The 24,616-nt window shown below is 48.9% G+C and overlaps 4 protein-coding genes across 4 annotated transcripts; all 4 read left to right on the plus strand.

The window, feature by feature from the left end:
- The first annotated feature begins 6,439 nt into the window (after window positions 1-6,439).
- On the plus strand, window positions 6,440-6,778 carry LOC138419386 (protein FAM32A-like). Its single transcript, XM_069552238.1, has one exon. It carries the CDS (start codon window positions 6,440-6,442, stop codon window positions 6,776-6,778), a length of 339 nt encoding a protein of 112 aa, XP_069408339.1.
- Window positions 6,779-9,125: 2,347 nt separating this feature from the next.
- On the plus strand, window positions 9,126-12,098 carry LOC138419369 (zinc finger and SCAN domain-containing protein 5B-like). The gene is made up of 4 exons (XM_069552203.1): window positions 9,126-9,503; window positions 9,793-9,999; window positions 10,923-11,076; window positions 11,452-12,098. Exons 1-4 carry the CDS (start codon window positions 9,126-9,128, stop codon window positions 12,096-12,098), a joined length of 1,386 nt encoding a protein of 461 aa, XP_069408304.1.
- A 2,262-nt stretch (window positions 12,099-14,360) lies between these two features.
- Window positions 14,361-17,655, plus strand: LOC138419364 (zinc finger and SCAN domain-containing protein 5B-like). The gene is given in 4 exon segments (XM_069552197.1): window positions 14,361-14,744; window positions 15,025-15,218; window positions 16,316-16,506; window positions 17,009-17,655. Coding segments are annotated over 4 exon segments (1,416 nt in total).
- A 6,438-nt stretch (window positions 17,656-24,093) lies between these two features.
- On the plus strand, window positions 24,094-24,432 carry LOC138419387 (protein FAM32A-like). Its single transcript, XM_069552239.1, has one exon. The coding sequence runs from the start codon at window positions 24,094-24,096 to the stop codon at window positions 24,430-24,432; it is 339 nt and encodes a 112-aa protein (XP_069408340.1).
- The last annotated feature ends 184 nt before the right edge of the window (window positions 24,433-24,616 follow it).

A 24,616-nucleotide genomic window follows, 5' to 3' on the forward strand; every position in this document is an offset into this window, starting at 1 on the left:
TTCACCCAGGACCCCACCATCAGGTCCAAGTGCCTTCTGCTCCTAGAAGGAAATTCGGGATTATTTGTCACTCAGGTGATACCATGAAAGGGTGACACGTGAAGAACTCACGATCACACTCGAACCCGATGCGGTCACACTCGAACCCGATGCGGTTCCATTCACATGAACTAGGCGAAGCTTTGAGTGATGACTTATCTTTCCCTTCAGATTCTGTTTTCTACTTTAGTGTAGCCTGTGTTTTGGGGGTAAGTTTTGGCTTTGTGGTGTTCTTTCAGTGAATGCAGGTCTCATTAGTTTTCAGTACGTCTTTGTGAAACTGAGGTCACTGCTGATTGTCCCCCCATTAGGGAAGATTTAATTGTAAAATAGGATGCTCCTAGCAGAGTGGCCAGATGAAATACAGGCTGGCCAGTGAAATTTAAATTTCAAATAAACAAAGACACTTCTGTCAAAGAAGTGTCCTCTGTATTTCCCCTTCCAAGATTTTTTTATATGGAGTAGATGATAGCTGCAGTTTGGTACATGGCCATTATTATGTGGAGATACCTTCCCTCTCTAAGTCTTCCCCAGTGGCTCAGGGGTCAAGAATCTGCCTGCAGCACAGAAGACCTAGGTTCGATCCCTTTATCAGGAAGATGCCCTGGAGAAGGGAATGGCAACCCACTCCAGTATTCTTGCCTGGAGAGTCCCACGGACAGAGGAGCCTGGCGGGCTATGGTCTGCTGGGCTGCAAAGAGTCGGACACGCCTGAAGCGCCTGAGCGCACCCACTCGAGCATTTAAAGTGACTGCATTCTCTTGGGATGATGGACTGTTAGGTGATGTAAGATTAATGCCCATTTGAACACGGAGAGTATAGCGTGTCTCGGCTTGAAAAGATTCTTCAAGGTGGCACTCTTTCATCCCACCTAGCTCACCACCAGTAGAAATGAAGACAGGTCATTTGGAGCAGAATGGAGATAATAAAGTATTTTTTTTTTTCAAGGAACCAGCGTTTTCTTCTATTAATTAGCCTGGGAATTTGTTGGGGGCAGCAAACTCAAGGATGATATTTTAATAGATATTGGAGTCTGGCTGCTCGCCACTCAAAAGCCAATACAGAGGCCAGGTTGGGGGAAAGGAGAGCCAGCGTTATTCTGGATGCCAGCAACTGTTGAAAGTGAAAGGGAAGTCGCTAAGTCATGTCCAACTCTTTGCGACCCCGCGGCCTGTAGCCTACCAGGATCCTCCGTCCATGGCATTTTCCAGGCAAGAGTACTGGAGTGGGGTGCCATTTCCCTCTCCAACATCTGTGGAGGGCAGGGCAGACGTCTGTCCAATGGCTGACTGCCCCCACCTCTCACGGTGGACAATTAATGAGCAACATCTTTTATATATGGAGGAGGGGGGCTACAGGCAGAAACAGCACAGTCAGCTCTGACAATCATCTTGAAACTGGTCATCACTGGTCTGATCAGTGTCAGCTTGATTGTTGTAAATACAGTTAACCTTCAGTTCCGGGTCCGTTTGTTTTCATTTCTCGGGTCAGTTCTCAGAATTGTGGCAGCTTCTCATGGTTTCCCAGGAGGCTCAGTGGTGAAGAATCTGCCTGCCAATGCAGGAGACGTGGGTTTGCTCCCTGGGTCGGAAGATCCCCTGGAGAAGGGAATGGCAAGCCACTGCAGTATTCTTGCCTGGAGAATCCCATGGACGGAGGACCCTGGTGGCCTACAGTCCATGGGGTCACAAAGAGCCACTTCACTTTCTTTCACTTTGCAACTCCATGGACTGCAGCATGCCAGGCTTCCCTGTCCTTCACTGTCTCCTGGGAGTTTGCTCAAACTCATGTCCATTGAGTCAGTGATGCCATCCAACCATCTCATCCTCTGTTGCCTCCTTCTATCTCAAAGGATGTTAACTTACAGGCCCAAGATGGAGGCAACTAATTCAAAGAGGCAATATAGAATATAAAGACTGGGTCTCTTCAGAAACAGGGGTATTAGAACCATTATCGAAGAATAAACCCAAGAAATTAATACGATGAAAAATGAATAAGACTTCAAAACACAGACGCAGTTAAGTATTAGGTAAGAAAAATGAATAACAGGGCTTCCCCGGGGGCTCGGTGGTAAAGGTTGTGCCTGCCGATGAAAGGACACGAGTTCCATCCCTGACCCGAGAAGATCCCAGTGCTCAGAGCAGCTAAGGCCACGCGACACAACCACTGAGCCTGGGAGTCGCCACTACTGAAGCCCAGAGCCCCAAGAGCCCGGGCTCCGCACAAGAGGGGCCACTGCAGTGAGAAGCCTATGCCCCCGCGACTGGAGAGGAGCCTGCCTTCCATTTCATGCAAGGATGGGCTCAATAAAGGACAGAAATGGTATGGACCCAACAGAAGCAGAAGATATTAAGAAGAGGGGGCAAGAACACACAGAACTATACAAAAAAGATCTTCATGACCCAGATAATCCTGAAGGTGTGATCACTCACCTAGAGCCAGACATCCTGGAATGTCACGTCTAGTGGGCCTTAGGAGGAATCACTATGAACAAAGCTAGAGGAGTAATGGAACAGCCAGTTGAGCTGTCTCAAATCCTGAAAGATGATGCTGTGAAAGTGCTGTGCTCAATATGCCAGCAAATTTGGAAAACTCAGCAGTGGCCACAGGCCTGGAAAAGGTCAGTTTTCATCCCAATCCCAAAGAAAGGCAATGCCAAAGAATATTCAAACTACTGCACAATTGCACTCTTCTCACACGCTAGCAAAGTAATGCTCAAAATTCTCCAAGCCAGTCCTCAACAGAACATGAACCATGAACTTCCAGATGTTCAAGCTGGATTTAGAAAAGGCAGAGGAAACAGAGATTAAATTGCCAACTTCAACTGGATCATTGAAAAAGCAAGAGAGTTCCAGAGAAACATCTACTTATATTTATTGACTATGCCAAAGCCTTTGACTGTGTGCATCACAATAAACTACAGAAAACTCTTAGATAGAAATACCAGACCTCTTGAGCTGCCTCCTGAGAAGACTGTATGCAGGTCAGGAAGCAACAGTTAGAACTGAACTTGGAGCATCGGACTGATTCCAAATCGGAAAAGGACTACGTCAAGGCTGTATATTGTCACCCTGCTTATTTAACTTATACGCAGAGTACATCATGAGACAAGCTGGGCTGGATGAAACACAAGCTGGAATCAAGATTTCCAGGACAAATATCAATACCCTCAGATGCGCTGATGACACCACCCTTATGGCATGAAAGCGAAGAAGAACCAAAGAGTCTCTTGATGAAAGTGAAAGAGGAGAGTGAAAAACTTGGCTTAAAACTCAACATTCAGAAAACGAAGATCATGGCATCCGGTGGCATCACTTCATGGCAAATAGATGGGTAAACAGTGGAAACAGTGAGAGAATTTTGGGGGAGGGAGGGCTCCAAAAATCACTGCAGATGGTGACTGCAGCCATGAGATTAAAAGACTCTTGCTCCTTGGAAGAAAAGTTATGACCAACCTAGACAGCATATTATAAAACAGAGACATTACTTTGCCAACCAAGGTCCAACCAGTCAAAGCTACAGTTTTTCCAGTAGTCATGTATGGATGTGAGAGTTGGACTTAAAAAAAGCTGAGTGGCAGAAAACTGATGCTTTTGAACCATCGTGGTGGAGAACTCTTGAGTGTCCTTTGAACTGCAAGTCGATCCAACCAGTCCATCCTAAAGGAAATCAGTCCTGAATATTCATTGCAAGGATGCTGAAGCTGAAACTCCAATACTTTGGCCACCTGATGTAAAGAACTGACTCATTTGAAAAGACCCTGATGCTGGGAAAGATTGAAGGCAGGAGGGGAAGGGGACAACAGAGGATGAGATGGCTGGACGGCATCACTGACTCAATGGACAAAAGACTGAGTAAACTCCGGGAGTAAGTGATGGACAGGGTGGCCTGACATGCTGCAGTTCATGGGGTCTCAAAGAGTCGGACATGACTGAGCAACTCAACTGAACTGAACTGAACCCATAGATGCAAGAAGTAGATGAATGGATTGCCAAGGGTAAGGGGGAAGGTGGGCAGAGAATGGGGAGGGACTGTTCATGATTCACATTTTGTTCTTGGGGTGATGAAAAAAGTTAGAAGTAAACAAAATTGACAGTTGCAAAAAATTGTGAACGAACGTGGTGGAACAAGATTGTACACTTTATAAAAGAGTCAAAATTGCACCTTGTGTGTTTCATGACCACAACAAGTATCTGATCAGGAACTTTATTCTCTTTGGATCCTTTTGTGCATCCCTTCCTTTGAGCTAATAAATACCCTGGTGACAGCAAGGAAATGTTTTGGGTGGACAATCTTTGCTGACTATTTCCAATGTCACTATACTACATGGAATTCAGTGTTTAAATAGTCTTCCTCGTATTTTTTTTCCCCCAGAAGAATCATGACTGAGAGCCTTGCCTGGTGGCTTGTCTTGACCGAATAATATAAAACCTGGCATTGCTGTTAATATCCATTTGAGGAGTTTCACACATTGTAAATTTCTTAAAAGTACAGCAAAGAACAACATACTCCCAGACTACAGAAGTCAAAATCTAGGGAGCCATTCAGAAATTTCAACCTTTTCTTCCTGGAAAGGTGGATGTCAGAAGAATGACAGATGGACTAATGTCCATTCAATATGAGATATTGTACCCATGAGGGAATGGTATGGGGTTTGGGATGAGGATTGTAGAGGAGATGGAAGGGTGGAATAAAATGAAAGTAATCCTGTTCCTTTATCTTTTGCCCCCATTCTTCTGAACAGTGAATACGTTACTGACGAAAGGTAGAGGAAATCCCTTTACATACGGGTGAATTTGTCATGGGCGTCTAGAAGCACGTGCTCAACATTTTGGTAGTAAATTCCTCAGTCACTATGGCTAAAGAATGTACGTTTCTTGTGGGGTCTTGGAATAGTCCCAGACAGCCCCTAATCAGAACCACCAGTGTCTGCACCACACCAAAGCATACTTACCGAAAAGCCAGACTGCAACCCCAAAAGTGGCACCTTCCCTGCAGAACGTACAGGATTCTGATCTCGTCCGAGATCTCTACGTGCGGAAGTTATAAAGGGTTGCTTAGTAGCTCAGTTGTGTCCAATTCTGCCATTCCATGGACTGTAGCCCACCAGGGTCTTCTGACCATTGAATTTCCCAGGGGAGAAAACTGGAGTGGCGTGGCCATTTCCTTCTGGGAGAGATCGTCCCAACCCAGGGAGTGAACCCACGCCTCCTGCCTTGGCAGGTAGATTCTTTACCACTGAGCCACCAGGGACGCGTAGGCGACCCAAACTGGTTACAACTGTCAGATACCTATGCTGTGACTCCTTCCAACTCTCCAGGCAAATGAGGAAAGTACTTGCTGGACCAGGAAAATCAACCTTCCTGCCAAAACGTGCATGGGCTTCCCTGGTGGCACAGAATCTGCCTGCCATGCGGGAGACCTGGGTTCGCTCCCTGGGTTGGGAAGATCCCTTGGAGAAAGGAACGGTACCCACTCCAGTCTTCTGGCCTGGAGAATTCCATGGAATGTATATCCACGGGGTCACAAAGGGTCGGACTTGACTGAAAGACTCCCACTTTACCTCTTTCCCAGCTGAGCCTCAAGGCAAGCCCAAGACCACTGGAGTGGGTAGCCAGTCCCTACTCCAGTGGATCTTCCTGACCCAGGAATGACACCAGAGTCTCCTGCATTCCAGGCGGATTCTTTACCAACTGAGCTATCAGAGAAGTCTCCCACAAAACCACCATGGAGGCCTTGATAAATTGTGATTTTTTCTGGTTCAGTTTTCCTGTGAGACTGAATCCATGGATAAACAGGATTATCCAGAATGAGGTCATATGAATGGGTTGACCCACCCTTACACAATCACTGCGCTGATGGGGCAACAAGCAGGGACCCTTGCCATTTCCCCCGGCTCTCTATAAATAGAGACGTTTCAGCCCCAGACACACTCTGATAGCCAGTCACCGACTTGAGGAAGCTGACGGCAAGAGGGCTCAAAGGAGGTAAGTGATGAGTGAGAACGTCTAAGGAGAAGGCTTGGGAATCAGTACAGAAGGAGGTGGGGGGTTTCGGAAGGCTGGGTTTTCTACTCACCTTGCATCAGCTCAAAGACCTTGTGAAAGCAGTGGGTCTCCCTTCAACTCCGTATTAACCATGGCTGAGCCGGAGCTCTCTGTGAGGGGGGAGAGTGTTGCCACCCTCCATGGGGTGGGGTGGTGCAATTATTCCACAAGGCTTTCTGAACCTCGGCCCCCTGGGCTAAGCAGAGATGTTCGTCTGCATTCATTTGTGTCAACCCGCACAGAGAGAACCTCCCGGATCTACAGCAGAGAGCGATACTGTCCCAATTTCCATTTGAGAAAACGGACCCCCCCACTTTTGTCCATTTAGAAATCCGAATCCGAAGATGGGCAGCATGGACACCTATGAGCAAGTCCAAAAGGGACCCCTGAAGCTGAAAGGAGGCCCAGAGCTTGGCGTGACCAAGCGGAAGAAGAAAAAGGACAGAGGCAAGGCAAAACTCCTGCAAATGATGGGGAAAATCCAGAAGAACCAGGAGGAGGAGCTGAGGCGCCACCTCGACAAGCGGACCCCAGCCCAGGTGGCCTTTGAGAAGGTGCAGGAGAAGCGACAGATGGAGAGGGTCCTGAAGAAAGCATCCATAACCCACAAGCAGAGAGTGGAGGACTTCAACAGATACCTGGACACGCTCTCGGAGCACTATGACATCCCCAACGTCAGCTGGACCAAGTAGCCGCCCCACCCAGGAGCCGGAGTATTGTCCAGGGGAAGCAGGAAGCAGGGTTGGGCTCATCTCTGGAGCCTTTGGAAACATTCTTTTACACACATCCTCTCGAGTCTTCTGCTGAGCCCGTGCTTATTAAAGTAATGGGCCCTTACTCTGGAACTGCAATAAAGAGAGATGGCTCTTTAACTCCAAATTAAAAAAAAAAAAAAAAGGAACATCCATGTCCAGTGGTTCATGCAGCCTCCAGCCCTGTGTGTTCACCAGGAGACCCACGAGGACGAGAAGCCGCAAGCTATGATCTCTGCCCCAAGAAGTTCATCCACGACTCCACACTGCTTGCTCACCAGAGGACCCACACCCAAGAGAAGCCTTTCTGCTCTGAGCACTGTGACAAAGCTTTCAACCACAGTGGGAACCTCAGTGTTCACACTCTGGCTCGAGCCCTGCGTGTGCCCGAGTGTCACCGGCCTTCCGCTCCCTGGGATCTGTCATCCCCACAGGAAACCCATTCCGAACGATTGGCCCAGGACCCTGCCCTCGGGTCCAAGTCCTTTCTGCTCCAAGAAGGAAATTCACAATGATTTGTCAATTCTCTAACACAAAGGGTGGATGACGTGAAGAGTTTTGGAGGATGTTGGGTCCAGAGGGGTTCCATTCAGTGAATGAGGGGGATATTTGAGTGATGGCTTATGGTTCCCTTTGGATGTTGTTTTCCACTTTAGTGCAGCCTGTTTCAGTAAGTTTTTTGCTTTGTTTTGCTCTTCTTCTCATGAAAGCATGTCTCGTTAGTTACCCGTACTTCATCACGAAACTGGGCCTACTGTTGACCGCCTTCCTGTTAGGCGGGACTTCACCGTAAAACTGCACGCTCCTGGCACAGAGGCCAGGCTCTCCAGTGGAATTTCAATTTCAAATAAACACATTTCTGTCAAAGAGTGCTCTGCGTATTTTCTAAGACTTTTCTACATGGAATAGGTGATAGCCCTGGTTTTGCCTACATGGCTGTTATTATGCTGAGATAGATTCACTCACTCCATACTTGTTCGGGCATTTCTTCCCGACGTGTTTAGAGAAAGCAAGGCTTCCGAAAGTGATAGGTGTCGTTCTTCTTTCCTATTGGTGGACAACTTCTAGTCTTCAAAAAGGCTACTTAGAATTCGGTTCTTCTCACACCTTGGCTCATCTGCTGATTTCGAAAAGCCTTTGAAGACTTATCTCACAAGAACAGAGAGGAGTCAAACCGATCTGGCTCCCACCATCATGTCCCTGACTCTGTCAAACCCTCCTGGCAGTGAGACAAGAAATTCACGAGATCATTAAAACCAATCCGTTCACCCCAAAACCATCCCCAAAGTCCAAAATAAATAAAACCCAAAACGAAACCGAGGCATTTCCCTAGCGGTCCAGCGGTTGAGACTCGGCGCTCCCGCTGCGGGTGCGTGGTTTCCTTCCGCGGTCTGGGAACTGAGATGCAACGCGCCTCCCTGCTTGGCCAAAAACAAAACCAAGCAAAAATACACAGCATGGATCACTCAGCCACTATGGAGGCCTCGTTAGTACATCGTGCTTTCTCCTGAGCGAGTTTCCAGGGCAAGCGAATCCCTGGTCACCAAGGAAGGTGGGATTGTCTGTGATGGTTCGCCCCGCCCTTAAGCAATCCACGCGCTGATTGGGCAACAGGCCGAGAAGCCCGGCGTCGCTCCCAGCTCTCTACAGAGACGTTTCTCCGCCTGCCGAGTGTGAGTCAAGTCCCCAGCTGAGGAGGACCAAGGCGAGAAGGCTTCAGGAGGTAATTGATGGGGAATGTCTAAAGAGAACGCTAGGAAGTCAGGGCACGTGGAAGTGGGTTTCACTAAGTCCCGGCTTTCTGTTCACCTTGCATTCGCTCAGAGACCGTGTGAAATGCAGCGACCGGCCTCCGGCCACACATAAGCCGTGGTTCATTCGTGGAACTCTTCTGTGAATGAGGTTGTTTCCGCACTCCCCGGGTCCTGTGCTGTGGTTCATTTTTTCAACAAGGGCTTTTAAGCACTGCCCTGGGGACATTTTTGATTACACAGTTTCTTGTACTATAAGATGCATGTCGGATGAATAGAATGGATTCTTGTCCCTGGTATGAAATACTGAAGGGGGAATAATGCCCAGTATTGGGCTGAGGGATGGTAGGGTGGATGAAAATAAAACTAATGGGCTGCATTCTTTTATTTTTCTTTTCTCTTTTTTGCGGGCATACTTCTGAATACTGAATCTATTACTAGGAAAAGCAAGAGGAAGTTCCTGTCTATCAGGGTCAGTTGGGCACCCACTTCTAGAAGCATTTGTCCAGAGTCCTACTGAAAACTCTACAGGCAGCATGGCTGAGAACCAGACGGCGGGTCGTGGCCCCCTCGCGGACAGCCCCGGAGCAGAGTCGCCAGCGTCTGCGCCACGCCAAGACACCGGAAGGGGAAAGCCCGACTCCGCCCTTGAAGAGCTGCGCATCCGCTTCAGAAGGTTTAGCAGCTCGGAAGAACCCGACCCGATCAAGGCTCTGAGGAGGCTCCGTGAACTCTGCGGTCTGTGGCTGAGGCCGGATCTTCACACCAAGGAGCAGATGGTGGACAGGCTGGTGCTGGAGCAGTTCGTGATGTGCATGCCGCCGGAGAGCCAGGTCTTAGTCAGAAGTAGTGGTGCCGAGACTTGTAAGGATCTGGAGGAGGTGCTGAGAAAGAAGCAGAAGCTGAAGAAGTGGGTGAGTAGGACCCTAGGGACCCTGTGAGAGAGGGAACGGTGGGAAGATGGGCTGCGAGCTGGGCGATGAAGCAGAAGGACCAGAGGGCTTGGCTCTAAGTCAGTGATTCCCACATGGGTGCGCGCTTGCCTGTGGCGTCGCGGGAGACGTTTCTGTCGGTCCTCACTGTGAGGGTGTTGCTCTTTCGAATGTCATTGCCAGGAGGTGGGCTCCTAGGCTGGGATACGCAGGGAATGCCTTTTTGGATCCTGTGAAGGGAGACTGATCCTATTTGATTTTTTTTCTACAGACTGTAGTCCGTGTCCAAGGCGAGGATTTTTTGATGCCAGTCTCGGATGTCGAGATGTTAGGATTTGAGGTCAGTGAGGGGCACGATGAGGGAGACAGAGCCAGGGAGCCCCAGTCTACAGTCAATGTCGTCCCTCCAGACGAGGGCCAGCAGGAAAGCCAAGACGGGCAGCATCTGCCAGGAGCCAAGGACCTGTCGAGGGGGCAGGTGAGTGTCAGGTCCTGACCTGCAGTCTGGGAGCGGGTAGAAGAGGGTCGGGTGGGCGTGGCTGGGAAACTAATTGGGAGAACTTGGCAAGGACAAGAATGGACCCACTGCGTGCCAGAATTCCCATGGTTGCATTCCATGCCCAGCCGTTTTCCAGCCACTGTGAGAATGAGACTCACCCATCTTCCCTAGTGCCTCACCATGGAAGCTTGTGGCCATAAGCACGAGCACAGAGGAGTCCTGTTTCCACGGGATGGTGCTGGGTCAGTTCTTCAGGGGTAAATGCACTCACAGCTGTTTTACCCATGATGGATTTCGTCAGAGGCACTTACTATTGGGGAATATTGTAAATTGAATTGAATATTGAATTGAATAAAAAATTCCCAGTTGGAGTCATTCCCGCCCCGCCCCAGAAGATTTTGGAGTATGTCTGGAGAGAGTGGATTTTTATGCAGTGTGAATCGGGGGAGGAGATGCTCCTGATTTCTCATGAATAGAGACCAGCTATACTGCTTATCATCTTCTTGAGCCCCAGGCCACCCTCCATGAGGAGGACAAATCCAGGCAAGGTATCAACAAGTGGTGAAGTCAGGAGCCCTAGAGCCAGAGTCCTCTGCTTGTAGAGTCAGGGGCAGGGAGGATTTGAGATGAGGTGGAGACATATGTGCAAAGACAGTTGGCAGTGCCAGCTGTGAAATCTGGACTTGATTGCCAGAGGTGGTCGGTATAGATCAAGGACAGTCATGGGAATCAGGAGAGGACTGTCAGTCAGGGTGATGGGAAGCAGTCAGGGCATGTCCCCCAAACTGATATTCAGAAAGCTGGAGTCTTAGATCAGGGTACTGGGGGATGGGGAAAGAGGAGACAGAGCTTGCCATGGGCTAAGGCAGTGGGATTGACTCTGCTCGGTTGCCCCTTGTCAGGGCCAGAAAGCTCTCCCACCAGAGACCATTCCTGAAACAGGTGAACTGGAGGGTCAGATGCCCTCCCAGGAGAACTTGGAGAAGGACCTGCTGGAAGACACAGGAGTGACAAGAAGCCTTCCGTCTCAAGAGCCTGAACTTGTGCAGGATGGTGGTGAGTATTAAACGCTTGGAGACCACAGGAGGTCATGACTGCCTCCACTGATGTCCAGGAAGGGGTGCCCAGCATTTCCATCCCTTGGTGTTGGGGCCGGGTAGGAGTTGATTCTCCAGTGCCAACTTTCTCCGTCATCAATGTTCCAGAGTGTTTCATCAGCGAGACTCAGGTAGTTTGGTTGATGGGAAGTCTGTAGCCAAGCTTAGGGATGGTTCCAGTGAGGCTGGCACCCTGGAAAATGCTCCTTGATAAATATGGTGCTGAATCTCTTCTTTCAGCAGATTCTGGGAGGGCAGAGAGAGAGGGAAGAGTCCCCAGGAAGGAACTGATACTTCAGATGTGGCTCCTGAACCCTTTCCTCCTGTGTTCCAGAGGGAGACATTTCCACTGCGAGTGGATCCAGACGAGGTCCTCTGAAGAATCGCAGACACGTCCTACGGAAACGGGACAGCAGCCCCACTTGCCAAGATGAGCGTCCAGAAGCAGCCACCTGTTTGGAGCAAGGAGAGCTCTCAGGACAGCGTGGGTCCCATTCCGTTGGTTCATCTGGCACCGTGGGACCCACCAGTGTTCCTGAGGGAGCAGAAACCCCGGGACGGGCACCCTGTGAATGCAGGGTGTGCAAAAAGAGCTTTCCTTACCAATCTCAGCTTACCCTGCACCAGAGGACACACACAGGGGAGAGGCCCTTTCAATGCGACATCTGTGCCAAAGGGTTCATGCAGCCTTCGGACCTGCGGGTTCACAAGCGGATCCACACTGGAGAGAAGCCCTACAGCTGTGATCTCTGTCTCAAGAAGTTCACCCGCCACTCCACACTGCGCGCTCACAAGAAGACTCACACCCAGGAGAAGCCTTTCCGCTGTGAGCAGTGTGACAGAGCCTTCGGCCGCCGAGGGAACCTCAACGTTCACCAGCGCACCCACTCTGGGGTCAAGCCCTACGTGTGCCCCGAGTGTCACCGTGCCTTCCGTCAGCTGGGTGCTTTGAAACGCCACCAGAAAATCCATTCCAAATGACTGGCTCAGGACCCTGCCCTCAGCTCCTGGTCTTTTCTGTTTTAATGAGAAAATTTAGAATGTTTGTCACCTGTGTGATACAAAGTGTGGATGACCAGGGAAGAGCTTAGGAAGATAGTGGAACCCAGTGGGGTTCCATTCACGTGAAATAAGATATTTGAATGATGACTTATTTTTCCCTTTGGATTTTGTCTTCTACTTTGCTATAGACTATAGTTTTCCTTTTCATTTGTTTATTTTCAATTGGAGGATAATTGCCTTACGATGTGAGACTATGGTTTTCCTACACGTTTTTGCTTTGTGTTCTTGTTCTTCCCTTGAACCTGTGTCTCACTGGTTATCAGTACCTCATCATCAGACTGAGGCTACTGCCGACTGCCTTCTTATCAGGTGTGATTTCCTTGTAAAATAGGATGCTCCTAGCAGGACGGCTAGATTAAATACAGGATGACCAGTGAAAGTTAAATTTCAAATAAACAAATACATTTCTATCAAAGGGCTGTGTCTTTTCTCTTCTAAGACTTTGCTACACAGAGTAGGTGATACTGCTTCTTAGGCATTTAGAAAAAGAAGGCTTCTTAAATTGATAAATGACATTCTTTACCCCTGCTGCTGCTACTGCTGCTAAGTTGCTTCAGTCGTGTCCGACTCTGTGCGACCCCATAGATGGCAGCCCACCTGGCTCCCCCGTCCCTGGGATTCTCCAGGCAAGAACGCTGGAGTGGGTTGCCAATTCCTTCTCCAGTGCATGAAAGTGAAAAGTGAAAGTGAAGTTGCTCAGTCGTGTCCTCCTCTTGGCGACCCCATGGACTGCAGCCCACCAGGCTCCTCTGCCCATGGGATTTTCCAGGCAAGAGTACTGGAGTGGGATGCCATTGCCTTCTTTTTCCCTAGTGGTGTACAACCTCTGGTTTCTGTGATGCCTCTCTGAAATGGCTTCTTACACTTGATCTCATCAGCTGATTTTAGACAAAAGTCTTTGATGACTTATGTCATGAGGAAAGAGACAAGATTAGGTATCCCAATTTGATTACAACCATCGGATTACAATTATTGGACTGCCTCACTGTTTCCAAGCAGAGAGAAAAAATTCATTAGATCAGGAAAATCAATCTGTTTCCCCAAGAAATGCCATCCATGAAGTCTAAAATAAATATATAAGAGAACGTTTACTACCAAACCAATATGGTGGCCTCTCTAATGGTTCTTCCTGTGGGAGTCTCCACAGGAAACTGAATCTACCCAGATTATCCAAGGTGGTTCTTTCCATGCCCTTTATCCAATCACTGGGATGATGAGGTTATGGCCAGAAACCCCTGGAGTTTCACCCAACTCTCTCTAAATACGGACATTTCAGCTCCAGACACACTTTGAGAACCAGTCCCCGACCTGAGGAGGCTGAAGGCAAGAAACCTCGCAGGGGTAAGCGATGAGTGGGCAGGTCCAAGGAGAAGGCTTAGAAATGAGGACACACGGGTGGGTTTCAGAAAGGTCTGGCATTCTGCTCATCTTGCAATAGCTGGGAGCCTTGTGACAGGAGATCTTCCTCTAACCCCACATGAATAAGGGTTAATCGATCTCTTCTGTGAGGGGAGAGAATGTTTCCACACGTGGTGCCGTGAGGTGGCTCGTTTTCTTCAAGGGTTTCTGAGTGGTGACCCTATCGCCATTTAGAAACTACATATATATTTTTTATTACTTTAAAATTTTTTTAATTCTTTCATGTTGGCTGGGCTGGGTCTTCTTTGCTGTGAGGGCTTTCTCTGGTCGTAGCTAGTGGGGACTACTCTCTAGCTGAGGGCTATGGGCTTCTCATTGCAGCAACTTCTCCCATGGCAGAGCTGGGAGTCTAGAGCTTGGGTTCAGTAGTTGCCCCTCTCAGGCTCAAGAGTTGTGGAGCACGGGCTCAGAGGCAGGTGGTATCTTCCCATATCAGGGATCAAACCCATGTCCTTCTGCATTGGCAGGCAGATTCTTAGCCACTGGACCACCAAGGAAGCCTTATGGTCATTTCTGACCAGACAGTTTTATGAAATATTGAATGAGTCGGGCAATGGTGTCCAATACTGGGATGTAGGGGAGACGGAAGAGTGGAACAAAATGAAACCCATTTGTTTCTTTTTTTTTTTTTCTCCCTAGACTGCTAAACAGTGACTTTAATGCTGAGGAAAAGCAGAGGAAATCCATTTCCATAGGCGTCAACTGGGCACCCCCTTCTAGAAGCATTTGCTCAGAGTCCTACTGGAAATGTCCTCCATCCATATGGCTGAGGACCAGACAATTTTTCAGGGTTGTGGACACATCACAGACAGCCCTGGGGCAGAGTCACCAGCGTCCGTGCCACCCCAAGACACACTCATGGAAAACTCAGAGTGTGACCAGGAAACCTGGCACGTGCGGTTCAGAACCTTTAGCAGCTCGGAGGAATCTGACCCCATTGAGGACCTGAGGAGACTCCGTGAACTCTGCCATCTGTGGCTGAGGCCAGACCTTCACACCAAGGAGCAGATGATGGACAGGCTGGTGCTGGAGCAGTTCATGGTCTGCATGCCTCTGGAGTGCCAGGTCCTACTCAAAGAAAGTGGGGTGCAGAGTTGCAAGGACCTGGAGGACGTGCTGAGAAACAAGCAGAAACCCAAGAAATGGGTGAGTAGGACTTCAGTGATGGGTGTGGGGCGAGCAGACAGCTGCAAGCTGCAGGGATCACAAGATAGAACCTGAGGGCTTGGCTCTGTGTCAGTGACTCCCAAGCAGGTGAGAGAAGTTCACACGTGGGTCATTTGGGACATATTTTTGGCTGTCTCAACTCGAAGGACGTAGATCGTTTACACCAAATGTGAGCGTCTCTTGTCAACGCCATTGGATGCCCGAAAGCTACATTCCAGGTCTCATAGAGACTGATCTTGATTGATTTCTCCCCTCACAGACCATAGTCTGCATACAAGGGCAGAAATATCTTGTGCGCGATCCCGATACTGAGGTGGTTGAAGCCAAGGCCAGCGACATGGATGATGACAGAGACCCGTGTGGGGAGCCCCAACCCCTTGTGAGGGTCATACCTCCAGAGGATGGCCTGGAGGGAAGCCAAGAGCTGCAGAATCTGCCAGGAGCCGCGGACCTGTCTAGGGAGCCAGCGAGACAGTGGAAGCAGGGAGAAGAGAGTCAGGTGGGTGTGGCTGCTGGAGTAATGGGGAGACTTGACAAAGGGTAGGAATGGACCCATTGCTCCCAGGAATTCCCGTGCATGCATTCAGCTCCTAGGCATTTTTCCTAGTCAGTGTGAGAATGAAGATAATCCATCTTTGTCCCTCTGCCACGAAAGCTTCTAGTCTTAGGAGTGGGGAGAAGGCCCTGTCCTCCTGACATGATGCTAGGTTCAGTTTGCTACAGGGGAATGCACTGACAGCTGATTTGCCCACGGCCCCTTCCCCCAGGGGCACGTTAGATTTCAGAATGTAATCATTCCTTGCAAATGAAGGAGTGACTCCAAATTGGACTCATTTTGCCCCCCAGTAGACACTGGGCTTCCCTGGTGGCTCAGATGGTGAAGAATCTGCCAACAATGCAGGAGACCTGGGTTTGATCCCTGGGTCAGGAAGATCCCCTGGAGAAGGGAATGGCTACCTACTGTAGTGTTCTTGCCTGGAGAATCCCGGGAACAGAGGAAACTGGCGGCAAGAGTCCATGGGGTTGCAAAGAGTCAGACACAGCTGAGCAACTAACACTTTCACTTTCAGACATTGAAGAATGAATGGAAGACAGTTAATTTGTTCAAATGAGGTTGGGTATGGACAGGGATGCTATTGACTTGCATGGAGTAGAGACCAAGAGTACTAGTCATCTTCTTCCTATGTACCGGGTAACCACCATCACAAAGATGAATCCAGGCAAAGTCTCCAACAATGATGGAGTCAAGGGAGCTGGACCTAGAGTTCTTTCCCTCCAGAGTCAGGGGCAGGCAGAAGTGGGCATGATTTGGAGAGACCTTTGCATAGAGAAGTCAGAGTGCCAACTGGGATGTCCTGATTTGATTGCAAGATGCAGTCTGTGTAGATCCAGGACAGTCTTGAGTATCAGCGGATGATTATCAATCAGGGTGATGGGGTGGACCAGAAGAAGTCAGGGCATATCCCCTAAAATGACATTAAGAAAGGTGGAGTCTTAGATCAAGATACGAGGCAGATGGGAAAACAGGAACCAGTCTTCCATGGACTAAGGTAGATGGGTTATTGACTCTGCTTGTTTGTCCCTTGTCAGGACCAGAGAGCTCTCCCGCCAGAGACTGTTCCTGAATCAGGTGAGCCGGAGGGTCAGACGCCCAGGGAGAACTTGGAGAAGGACCTGCTGGAAGACAGGGGAGAGACAAAAACCCTTCAGTCTCAAGAACCTGAACTTCTGAAGGGTCCTGGTAAGTATTCAAAACCATGGAATTCAGCAGTTTAGCGGCTCCCGCCCATGGTGGCAAGGGACCGGGCAACCCGCATCGCCATCCGTGGATGGGTGGGGTGGAGATCATTGTCCAGTGCCAAGCTTCTCCATCATCAACGTCCCAGAGTCGCACAGTCCGAGCTCTTAGCTTGGTTGCGTGATGGGAACTTCTCAGCCAACATCAGGGTTCCAGTGAGGCGGGCAGCACAGGAGATGCTCCTTGTTGACTGCGGCGCTGAATCTCTTTCAGTGGATTCTGGGAGCGTTGGGAGACAGGAAAATCCTGAAGAAGGAATTGACATTTAAAATGTGGCTCCCGGTGGGGAACACATGTATAGCTGTGGCAGATTTCACGTTGATGTATGGTGAAACCAATACAATATTGTAAAGTCATTAATCTCCAATTAAAAAAATAAATTTATATTTTAAAAAAGTAATAATGATAAAATGTGGCTCCTGAACCCTTTCCTCCTATGTTCCAGAGGGAGACATTTCCACTACAAAGGGATCCAGACGAGGTCCTCTGAAGAATCGCAGACATGGCAAAAGAAAAGGGAACAGCAGTCCCACTTGCCAAGACGTGCGTCAACAAGCAGCCACGTGTTTGGACCAAGGAGAGTTTTCAGGACAGCTTGGGTCCCATTCCGTTGCTTCATCTGGCACCGTGGGACCCACCAGTGTTCCTGAGGGAGCAGAAACCCCGGGACGGGCACCCTGTGAATGCAGGGTGTGCAAAAAGAGCTTTCCTTATCAATCTCAGCTTACCCTGCACCAGAGGACACACACAGGAGAGAGGCCCTTTCAATGCGACATCTGTGCCAAAGGGTTCATACAGCTTTCAGATCTGCGGGTTCACGAGCGGATCCACACTGGCGAGAAGCCCTACAGCTGTGATCTCTGTCTCAAGAAGTTCACCCACGACTCCACGCTGCGTGCTCACAAGAGGACCCACACCCAGGAGAAGCCTTTCCGCTGTGAGCAGTGTGACAGAGCCTTCAGCCACCGAGGGAACCTCAACGTTCACCGACGCACCCACTCTGGGGTCAAGCCCTACGTGTGCCCCGAGTGTCACCGTGCCTTCCGTCAGCTGGGCACTTTCAAACGCCACCAGAAAATCCATTCCAAATGATTCACCCAGGACCCCACCATCAGGTCCAAGTGCCTTCTGCTCCTAGAAGGAAATTCGGGATTATTTGTCACTCAGGTGATACCATGAAAGGGTGACACGTGAAGAACTCACGATCACACTCGAACCCGATGCGGTCACACTCGAACCCGATGCGGTTCCATTCACATGAACTAGGCGAAGCTTTGAGTGATGACTTATCTTTCCCTTCAGATTCTGTTTTCTACTTTAGTGTAGCCTGTGTTTTGGGGGTAAGTTTTGGCTTTGTGGTGTTCTTTCAGTGAATGCAGGTCTCATTAGTTTTCAGTACGTCTTTGTGAAACTGAGGTCACTGCTGATTGTCCCCCCATTAGGGAAGATTTAATTGTAAAATAGGATGCTCCTAGCAGAGTGGCCAGATGAAATACAGGCTGGCCAGTGAAATTTAAATTTCAAATAAACAAAGACACTTCTGTCAAAGAAGTGTCCTCTGTATTTCCCCTTCCAAGATTTTTTTATATGGAGTAGATGATAGCTGCAGTTTGGTACATGGCCATTATTATGTGGAGATACCTTCCCTCTCTAAGTCTTCCCCAGTGGCTCAGGGGTCAAGAATCTGCCTGCAGCACAGAAGACCTAGGTTCGATCCCTTTATCAGGAAGATGCCCTGGAGAAGGGAATGGCAACCCACTCCAGTATTCTTGCCTGGAGAGTCCCACGGACAGAGGAGCCTGGCGGGCTATGGTCTGCTGGGCTGCAAAGAGTCGGACACGCCTGAAGCGCCTGAGCGCACCCACTCGAGCATTTAAAGTGACTGCATTCTCTTGGGATGATGGACTGTTAGGTGATGTAAGATTAATGCCCATTTGAACACGGAGAGTATAGCGTGTCTCGGCTTGAAAAGATTCTTCAAGGTGGCACTCTTTCATCCCACCTAGCTCACCACCAGTAGAAATGAAGACAGGTCATTTGGAGCAGAATGGAGATAATAAAGTATTTTTTTTTTTCAAGGAACCAGCGTTTTCTTCTATTAATTAGCCTGGGAATTTGTTGGGGGCAGCAAACTCAAGGATGATATTTTAATAGATATTGGAGTCTGGCTGCTCGCCACTCAAAAGCCAATACAGAGGCCAGGTTGGGGGAAAGGAGAGCCAGCGTTATTCTGGATGCCAGCAACTGTTGAAAGTGAAAGGGAAGTCGCTAAGTCATGTCCAACTCTTTGCGACCCCGCGGCCTGTAGCCTACCAGGATCCTCCGTCCATGGCATTTTCCAGGCAAGAGTACTGGAGTGGGGTGCCATTTCCCTCTCCAACATTTGTGGAGGGCAGGGCAGACGTCTGTCCAATGGCTGACTGCCCCCACCTCTCACGGTGGACAATTAATGAGCAACATCTTTTATATATGGAGGAGGGGGGCTACAGGCAGAAACAGCACAGTCAGCTCTGACAATCATCTTGAAACTGGTCATCACTGGTCTGATCAGTGTCAGCTTGATTGTTGTAAATACAGTTAACCTTCAGTTCCGGGTCCGTTTGTTTTCATTTCTCGGGTCAGTTCTCAGAATTGTGGCAGCTTCTCATGGTTTCCCAGGAGGCTCAGTGGTGAAGAATCTGCCTGCCAATGCAGGAGACGTGGGTTTGCTCCCTGGGTCGGAAGATCCCCTGGAGAAGGGAATGGCAAGCCACTGCAGTATTCTTGCCTGGAGAATCCCATGGACGGAGGACCCTGGTGGCCTACAGTCCATGGGGTCACAAAGAGCCACTTCACTTTCTTTCACTTTGCAACTCCATGGACTGCAGCATGCCAGGCTTCCCTGTCCTTCACTGTCTCCTGGGAGTTTGCTCAAACTCATGTCCATTGAGTCAGTGATGCCATCCAACCATCTCATCCTCTGTTGCCTCCTTCTATCTCAAAGGATGTTAACTTACAGGCCCAAGATGGAGGCAACTAATTCAAAGAGGCAATATAGAATATAAAGACTGGGTCTCTTCAGAAACAGGGGTATTAGAACCATTATCGAAGAATAAACCCAAGAAATTAATACGATGAAAAATGAATAAGACTTCAAAACACAGACGCAGTTAAGTATTAGGTAAGAAAAATGAATAACAGGGCTTCCCCGGGGGCTCGGTGGTAAAGGTTGTGCCTGCCGATGAAAGGACACGAGTTCCATCCCTGACCCGAGAAGATCCCAGTGCTCAGAGCAGCTAAGGCCACGCGACACAACCACTGAGCCTGGGAGTCGCCACTACTGAAGCCCAGAGCCCCAAGAGCCCGGGCTCCGCACAAGAGGGGCCACTGCAGTGAGAAGCCTATGCCCCCGCGACTGGAGAGGAGCCTGCCTTCCATTTCATGCAAGGATGGGCTCAATAAAGGACAGAAATGGTATGGACCCAACAGAAGCAGAAGATATTAAGAAGAGGGGGCAAGAACACACAGAACTATACAAAAAAGATCTTCATGACCCAGATAATCCTGAAGGTGTGATCACTCACCTAGAGCCAGACATCCTGGAATGTCACGTCTAGTGGGCCTTAGGAGGAATCACTATGAACAAAGCTAGAGGAGTAATGGAACAGCCAGTTGAGCTGTCTCAAATCCTGAAAGATGATGCTGTGAAAGTGCTGTGCTCAATATGCCAGCAAATTTGGAAAACTCAGCAGTGGCCACAGGCCTGGAAAAGGTCAGTTTTCATCCCAATCCCAAAGAAAGGCAATGCCAAAGAATATTCAAACTACTGCACAATTGCACTCTTCTCACACGCTAGCAAAGTAATGCTCAAAATTCTCCAAGCCAGTCCTCAACAGAACATGAACCATGAACTTCCAGATGTTCAAGCTGGATTTAGAAAAGGCAGAGGAAACAGAGATTAAATTGCCAACTTCAACTGGATCATTGAAAAAGCAAGAGAGTTCCAGAGAAACATCTACTTATATTTATTGACTATGCCAAAGCCTTTGACTGTGTGCATCACAATAAACTACAGAAAACTCTTAGATAGAAATACCAGACCTCTTGAGCTGCCTCCTGAGAAGACTGTATGCAGGTCAGGAAGCAACAGTTAGAACTGAACTTGGAGCATCGGACTGATTCCAAATCGGAAAAGGACTACGTCAAGGCTGTATATTGTCACCCTGCTTATTTAACTTATACGCAGAGTACATCATGAGACAAGCTGGGCTGGATGAAACACAAGCTGGAATCAAGATTTCCAGGACAAATATCAATACCCTCAGATGCGCTGATGACACCACCCTTATGGCATGAAAGCGAAGAAGAACCAAAGAGTCTCTTGATGAAAGTGAAAGAGGAGAGTGAAAAACTTGGCTTAAAACTCAACATTCAGAAAACGAAGATCATGGCATCCGGTGGCATCACTTCATGGCAAATAGATGGGTAAACAGTGGAAACAGTGAGAGAATTTTGGGGGAGGGAGGGCTCCAAAAATCACTGCAGATGGTGACTGCAGCCATGAGATTAAAAGACTCTTGCTCCTTGGAAGAAAAGTTATGACCAACCTAGACAGCATATTATAAAACAGAGACATTACTTTGCCAACCAAGGTCCAACCAGTCAAAGCTACAGTTTTTCCAGTAGTCATGTATGGATGTGAGAGTTGGACTTAAAAAAAGCTGAGTGGCAGAAAACTGATGCTTTTGAACCATCGTGGTGGAGAACTCTTGAGTGTCCTTTGAACTGCAAGTCGATCCAACCAGTCCATCCTAAAGGAAATCAGTCCTGAATATTCATTGCAAGGATGCTGAAGCTGAAACTCCAATACTTTGGCCACCTGATGTAAAGAACTGACTCATTTGAAAAGACCCTGATGCTGGGAAAGATTGAAGGCAGGAGGGGAAGGGGACAACAGAGGATGAGATGGCTGGACGGCATCACTGACTCAATGGACAAAAGACTGAGTAAACTCCGGGAGTAAGTGATGGACAGGGTGGCCTGACATGCTGCAGTTCATGGGGTCTCAAAGAGTCGGACATGACTGAGCGACTCAACTGAACTGAACTGAACCCATAGATGCAAGAAGTAGATGAATGGATTGCCAAGGGTAAGGGGGAAGGTGGGCAGAGAATGGGGAGGGACTGTTCATGATTCACATTTTGTTCTTGGGGTGATGAAAAAAGTTAGAAGTAAACAAAATTGACAGTTGCAAAAAATTGTGAACGAACGTGGTGGAACAAGATTGTACACTTTATAAAAGAGTCAAAATTGCACCTTGTGTGTTTCATGACCACAACAAGTATCTGATCAGGAACTTTATTCTCTTTGGATCCTTTTGTGCATCCCTTCCTTTGAGCTAATAAATACCCTGGTGACAGCAAGGAAATGTTTTGGGTGGACAATCTTTGCTGACTATTTCCAATGTCACTATACTACATGGAATTCAGTGTTTAAATAGTCTTCCTCGTATTTTTTTTCCCCCAGAAGAATCATGACTGAGAGCCTTGCCTGGTGGCTTGTCTTGACCGAATAATATAAAACCTGGCATTGCTGTTAATATCCATTTGAGGAGTTTCACACATTGTAAATTTCTTAAAAGTACAGCAAAGAACAACATACTCCCAGACTACAGAAGTCAAAATCTAGGGAGCCATTCAGAAATTTCAACCTTTTCTTCCTGGAAAGGTGGATGTCAGAAGAATGACGGATGGACTAATGTCCATTCAATATGAGATATTGTACCCGTGAGGGAATGGTATGGGGTTTGGGATGAGGATTGTAGAGGAGATGGAAGGGTGGAATAAAATGAAAGTAATCCTGTTCCTTTATCTTTTGCCCCCATTCTTCTGAACAGTGAATACGTTACTGACGAAAGGTAGAGGAAATCCCTTTACATACGGGTGAATTTGTCATGGGCGTCTAGAAGCACGTGCTCAACATTTTGGTAGTAAATTCCTCAGTCACTATGGCTAAAGAATGTACGTTTCTTGTGGGGTCTTGGAATAGTCCCAGACAGCCCCTAATCAGAACCACCAGTGTCTGCACCACACCAAAGCATACTTACCGAAAAGCCAGACTGCAACCCCAAAAGTGGCACCTTCCCTGCAGAACGTACAGGATTCTGATCTCGTCCGAGATCTCTACGTGCGGAAGTTATAAAGGATTGCTTAGTAGCTCAGTTGTGTCCAATTCTGCCATTCCATGGACTGTAGCCCACCAGGGTCTTCTGACCATTGAATTTCCCAGGGGAGAAAACTGGAGTGGCGTGGCCATTTCCTTCTGGGAGAGATCGTCCCAACCCAGGGAGTGAACCCACGCCTCCTGCCTTGGCAGGTAGATTCTTTACCACTGAGCCACCAGGGACGCGTAGGCGACCCAAACTGGTTACAACTGTCAGATACCTATGCTGTGACTCCTTCCAACTCTCCAGGCAAATGAGGAAAGTACTTGCTGGACCAGGAAAATCAACCTTCCTGCCAAAACGTGCATGGGCTTCCCTGGTGGCACAGAATCTGCCTGCCATGCGGGAGACCTGGGTTCGCTCCCTGGGTTGGGAAGATCCCTTGGAGAAGGGAACGGTACCCACTCCAGTCTTCTGGCCTGGAGAATTCCATGGAATGTATCTCCACGGGGTCACAAAGGGTCGGACTTGACTGAAAGACTCCCACTTTACCTCTTCCCCAGCTGAGCCTCAAGGCAAGCCCAAGACCACTGGAGTGGGTAGCCTGTGCCTACTCCAGCAGATCTTCCTGACCCGGGAATGACACCAGAGTCTCCGGCATTGCAGGCAGATTCTTTACCAACTGAGCTATCAGAGAAGTCTCCCACAAAACCACCATGGAGGCCTTGATAAATTGTATGTTTTCCTTGTTGAGTGTTCCTGTGAAACTGAATCCATGGATAAATTGGATTATCTAGAATGAGGTCATATGAATGGGTTGACCCACCCTTACACAATCACTGCGCTGATGGGGCAACAAGCAGGGACCCTTGCCATTTCCCCCGGCTCTCTATAAATAGAGACGTTTCAGCCCCAGACACACTCTGATAGCCAGTCACCGACTTGAGGAAGCTGACGGCAAGAGGGCTCAAAGGAGGTAAGTGATGAGTGAGAACGTCTAAGGAGAAGGCTTGGGAATCAGTACAGAAGGAGGTGGGGGGTTTCGGAAGGCTGGGTTTTCTACTCACCTTGCATCAGCTCAAAGACCTTGTGAAAGCAGTGGGTCTCCCTTCAACTCCGTATTAACCATGGCTGAGCCGGAGCTCTCTGTGAGGGGGGAGAGTGTTGCCAGCCTCCGTGGGGTGCGGTGGTGCAATGATTCCACAAGGCTTTCTGAACCTCGGCCCCCTGGGCTAAGCAGGGGTGTTCGTCTGCATTCATTTGTGTCAACCCGCACAGAGAGAACCTCCCGGATCTACAGCAGAGAGCGATACTGCCCCAATTTCCATTTGAGAAAACGGACCCCCCACTTTTGTCCATTTAGAAATCTGAATCCGAAGATGGGCAGCATGGACGCCTATGAGCAGGTCCAAAAGGGACCCCTGAAGCTGAAAGGAGGCCCAGAGCTTGGCGTGACCAAGCAGAAGAAGAAAAAGGACAGAGACAAGGCAAAATTCCTGCAGACGATGGGAAAAATCCAGAAGAACCAGGAGGAGGAGCTGAGGCACCACCTTGACAAGCGGACCCTAGCCCAGGTGGCCTTTGAGAAGGTGCAGGAGAAGCGACAGATGGAGAGGGTCCTGAAGAAAGCATCCACAACCCACAAGCAGAGAGTGGAGGACTTCAACAGACACCTGGACACGCCCTCGGAGCACTATGACATCCTCAAAGTCAGCTGGACCAAGTAGCCGCCCCACCCAGGAGCCGGAGTATTGTCCAGGGGAAGCAGGAAGCAGGGTTGGGCTCATCTCTGGAGCCTTTGGAAACATTCTTTTACACACATCCTCTCAGAGCCTTCTGGTGAGCCTGTGCTTATCAAAGTAATGGGCCCTTACTCTGGAACTGCAATAAAGAGAGATGGCTCTTTAACTC

The sequence above is a fragment of the Ovis canadensis genome, chromosome 14, assembly GCF_042477335.2.
Source record: "Ovis canadensis isolate MfBH-ARS-UI-01 breed Bighorn chromosome 14, ARS-UI_OviCan_v2, whole genome shotgun sequence".
NCBI lineage: Eukaryota > Metazoa > Chordata > Mammalia > Artiodactyla > Bovidae > Ovis > Ovis canadensis.

Coding starts and splice junctions, on each gene's coding strand:
- LOC138419386 (XM_069552238.1), top strand. CDS start 6,440: ATGGACACCTATGAGCAAGTCCAAAAGGGACCCCTGAAGCTGAAAGGA.
- LOC138419387 (XM_069552239.1), top strand. CDS start 24,094: ATGGACGCCTATGAGCAGGTCCAAAAGGGACCCCTGAAGCTGAAAGGA.
- LOC138419369 (XM_069552203.1), top strand. CDS start 9,126: ATGGCTGAGAACCAGACGGCGGGTCGTGGCCCCCTCGCGGACAGCCCC. Junction 9,504..9,792: donor AGCAGAAGCTGAAGAAGTGG/GTGAGTAGGACC, acceptor TTTTTTCTACAG/ACTGTAGTCCGTGTCCAAGG. Junction 10,000..10,922: donor AGGACCTGTCGAGGGGGCAG/GTGAGTGTCAGG, acceptor GCCCCTTGTCAG/GGCCAGAAAGCTCTCCCACC.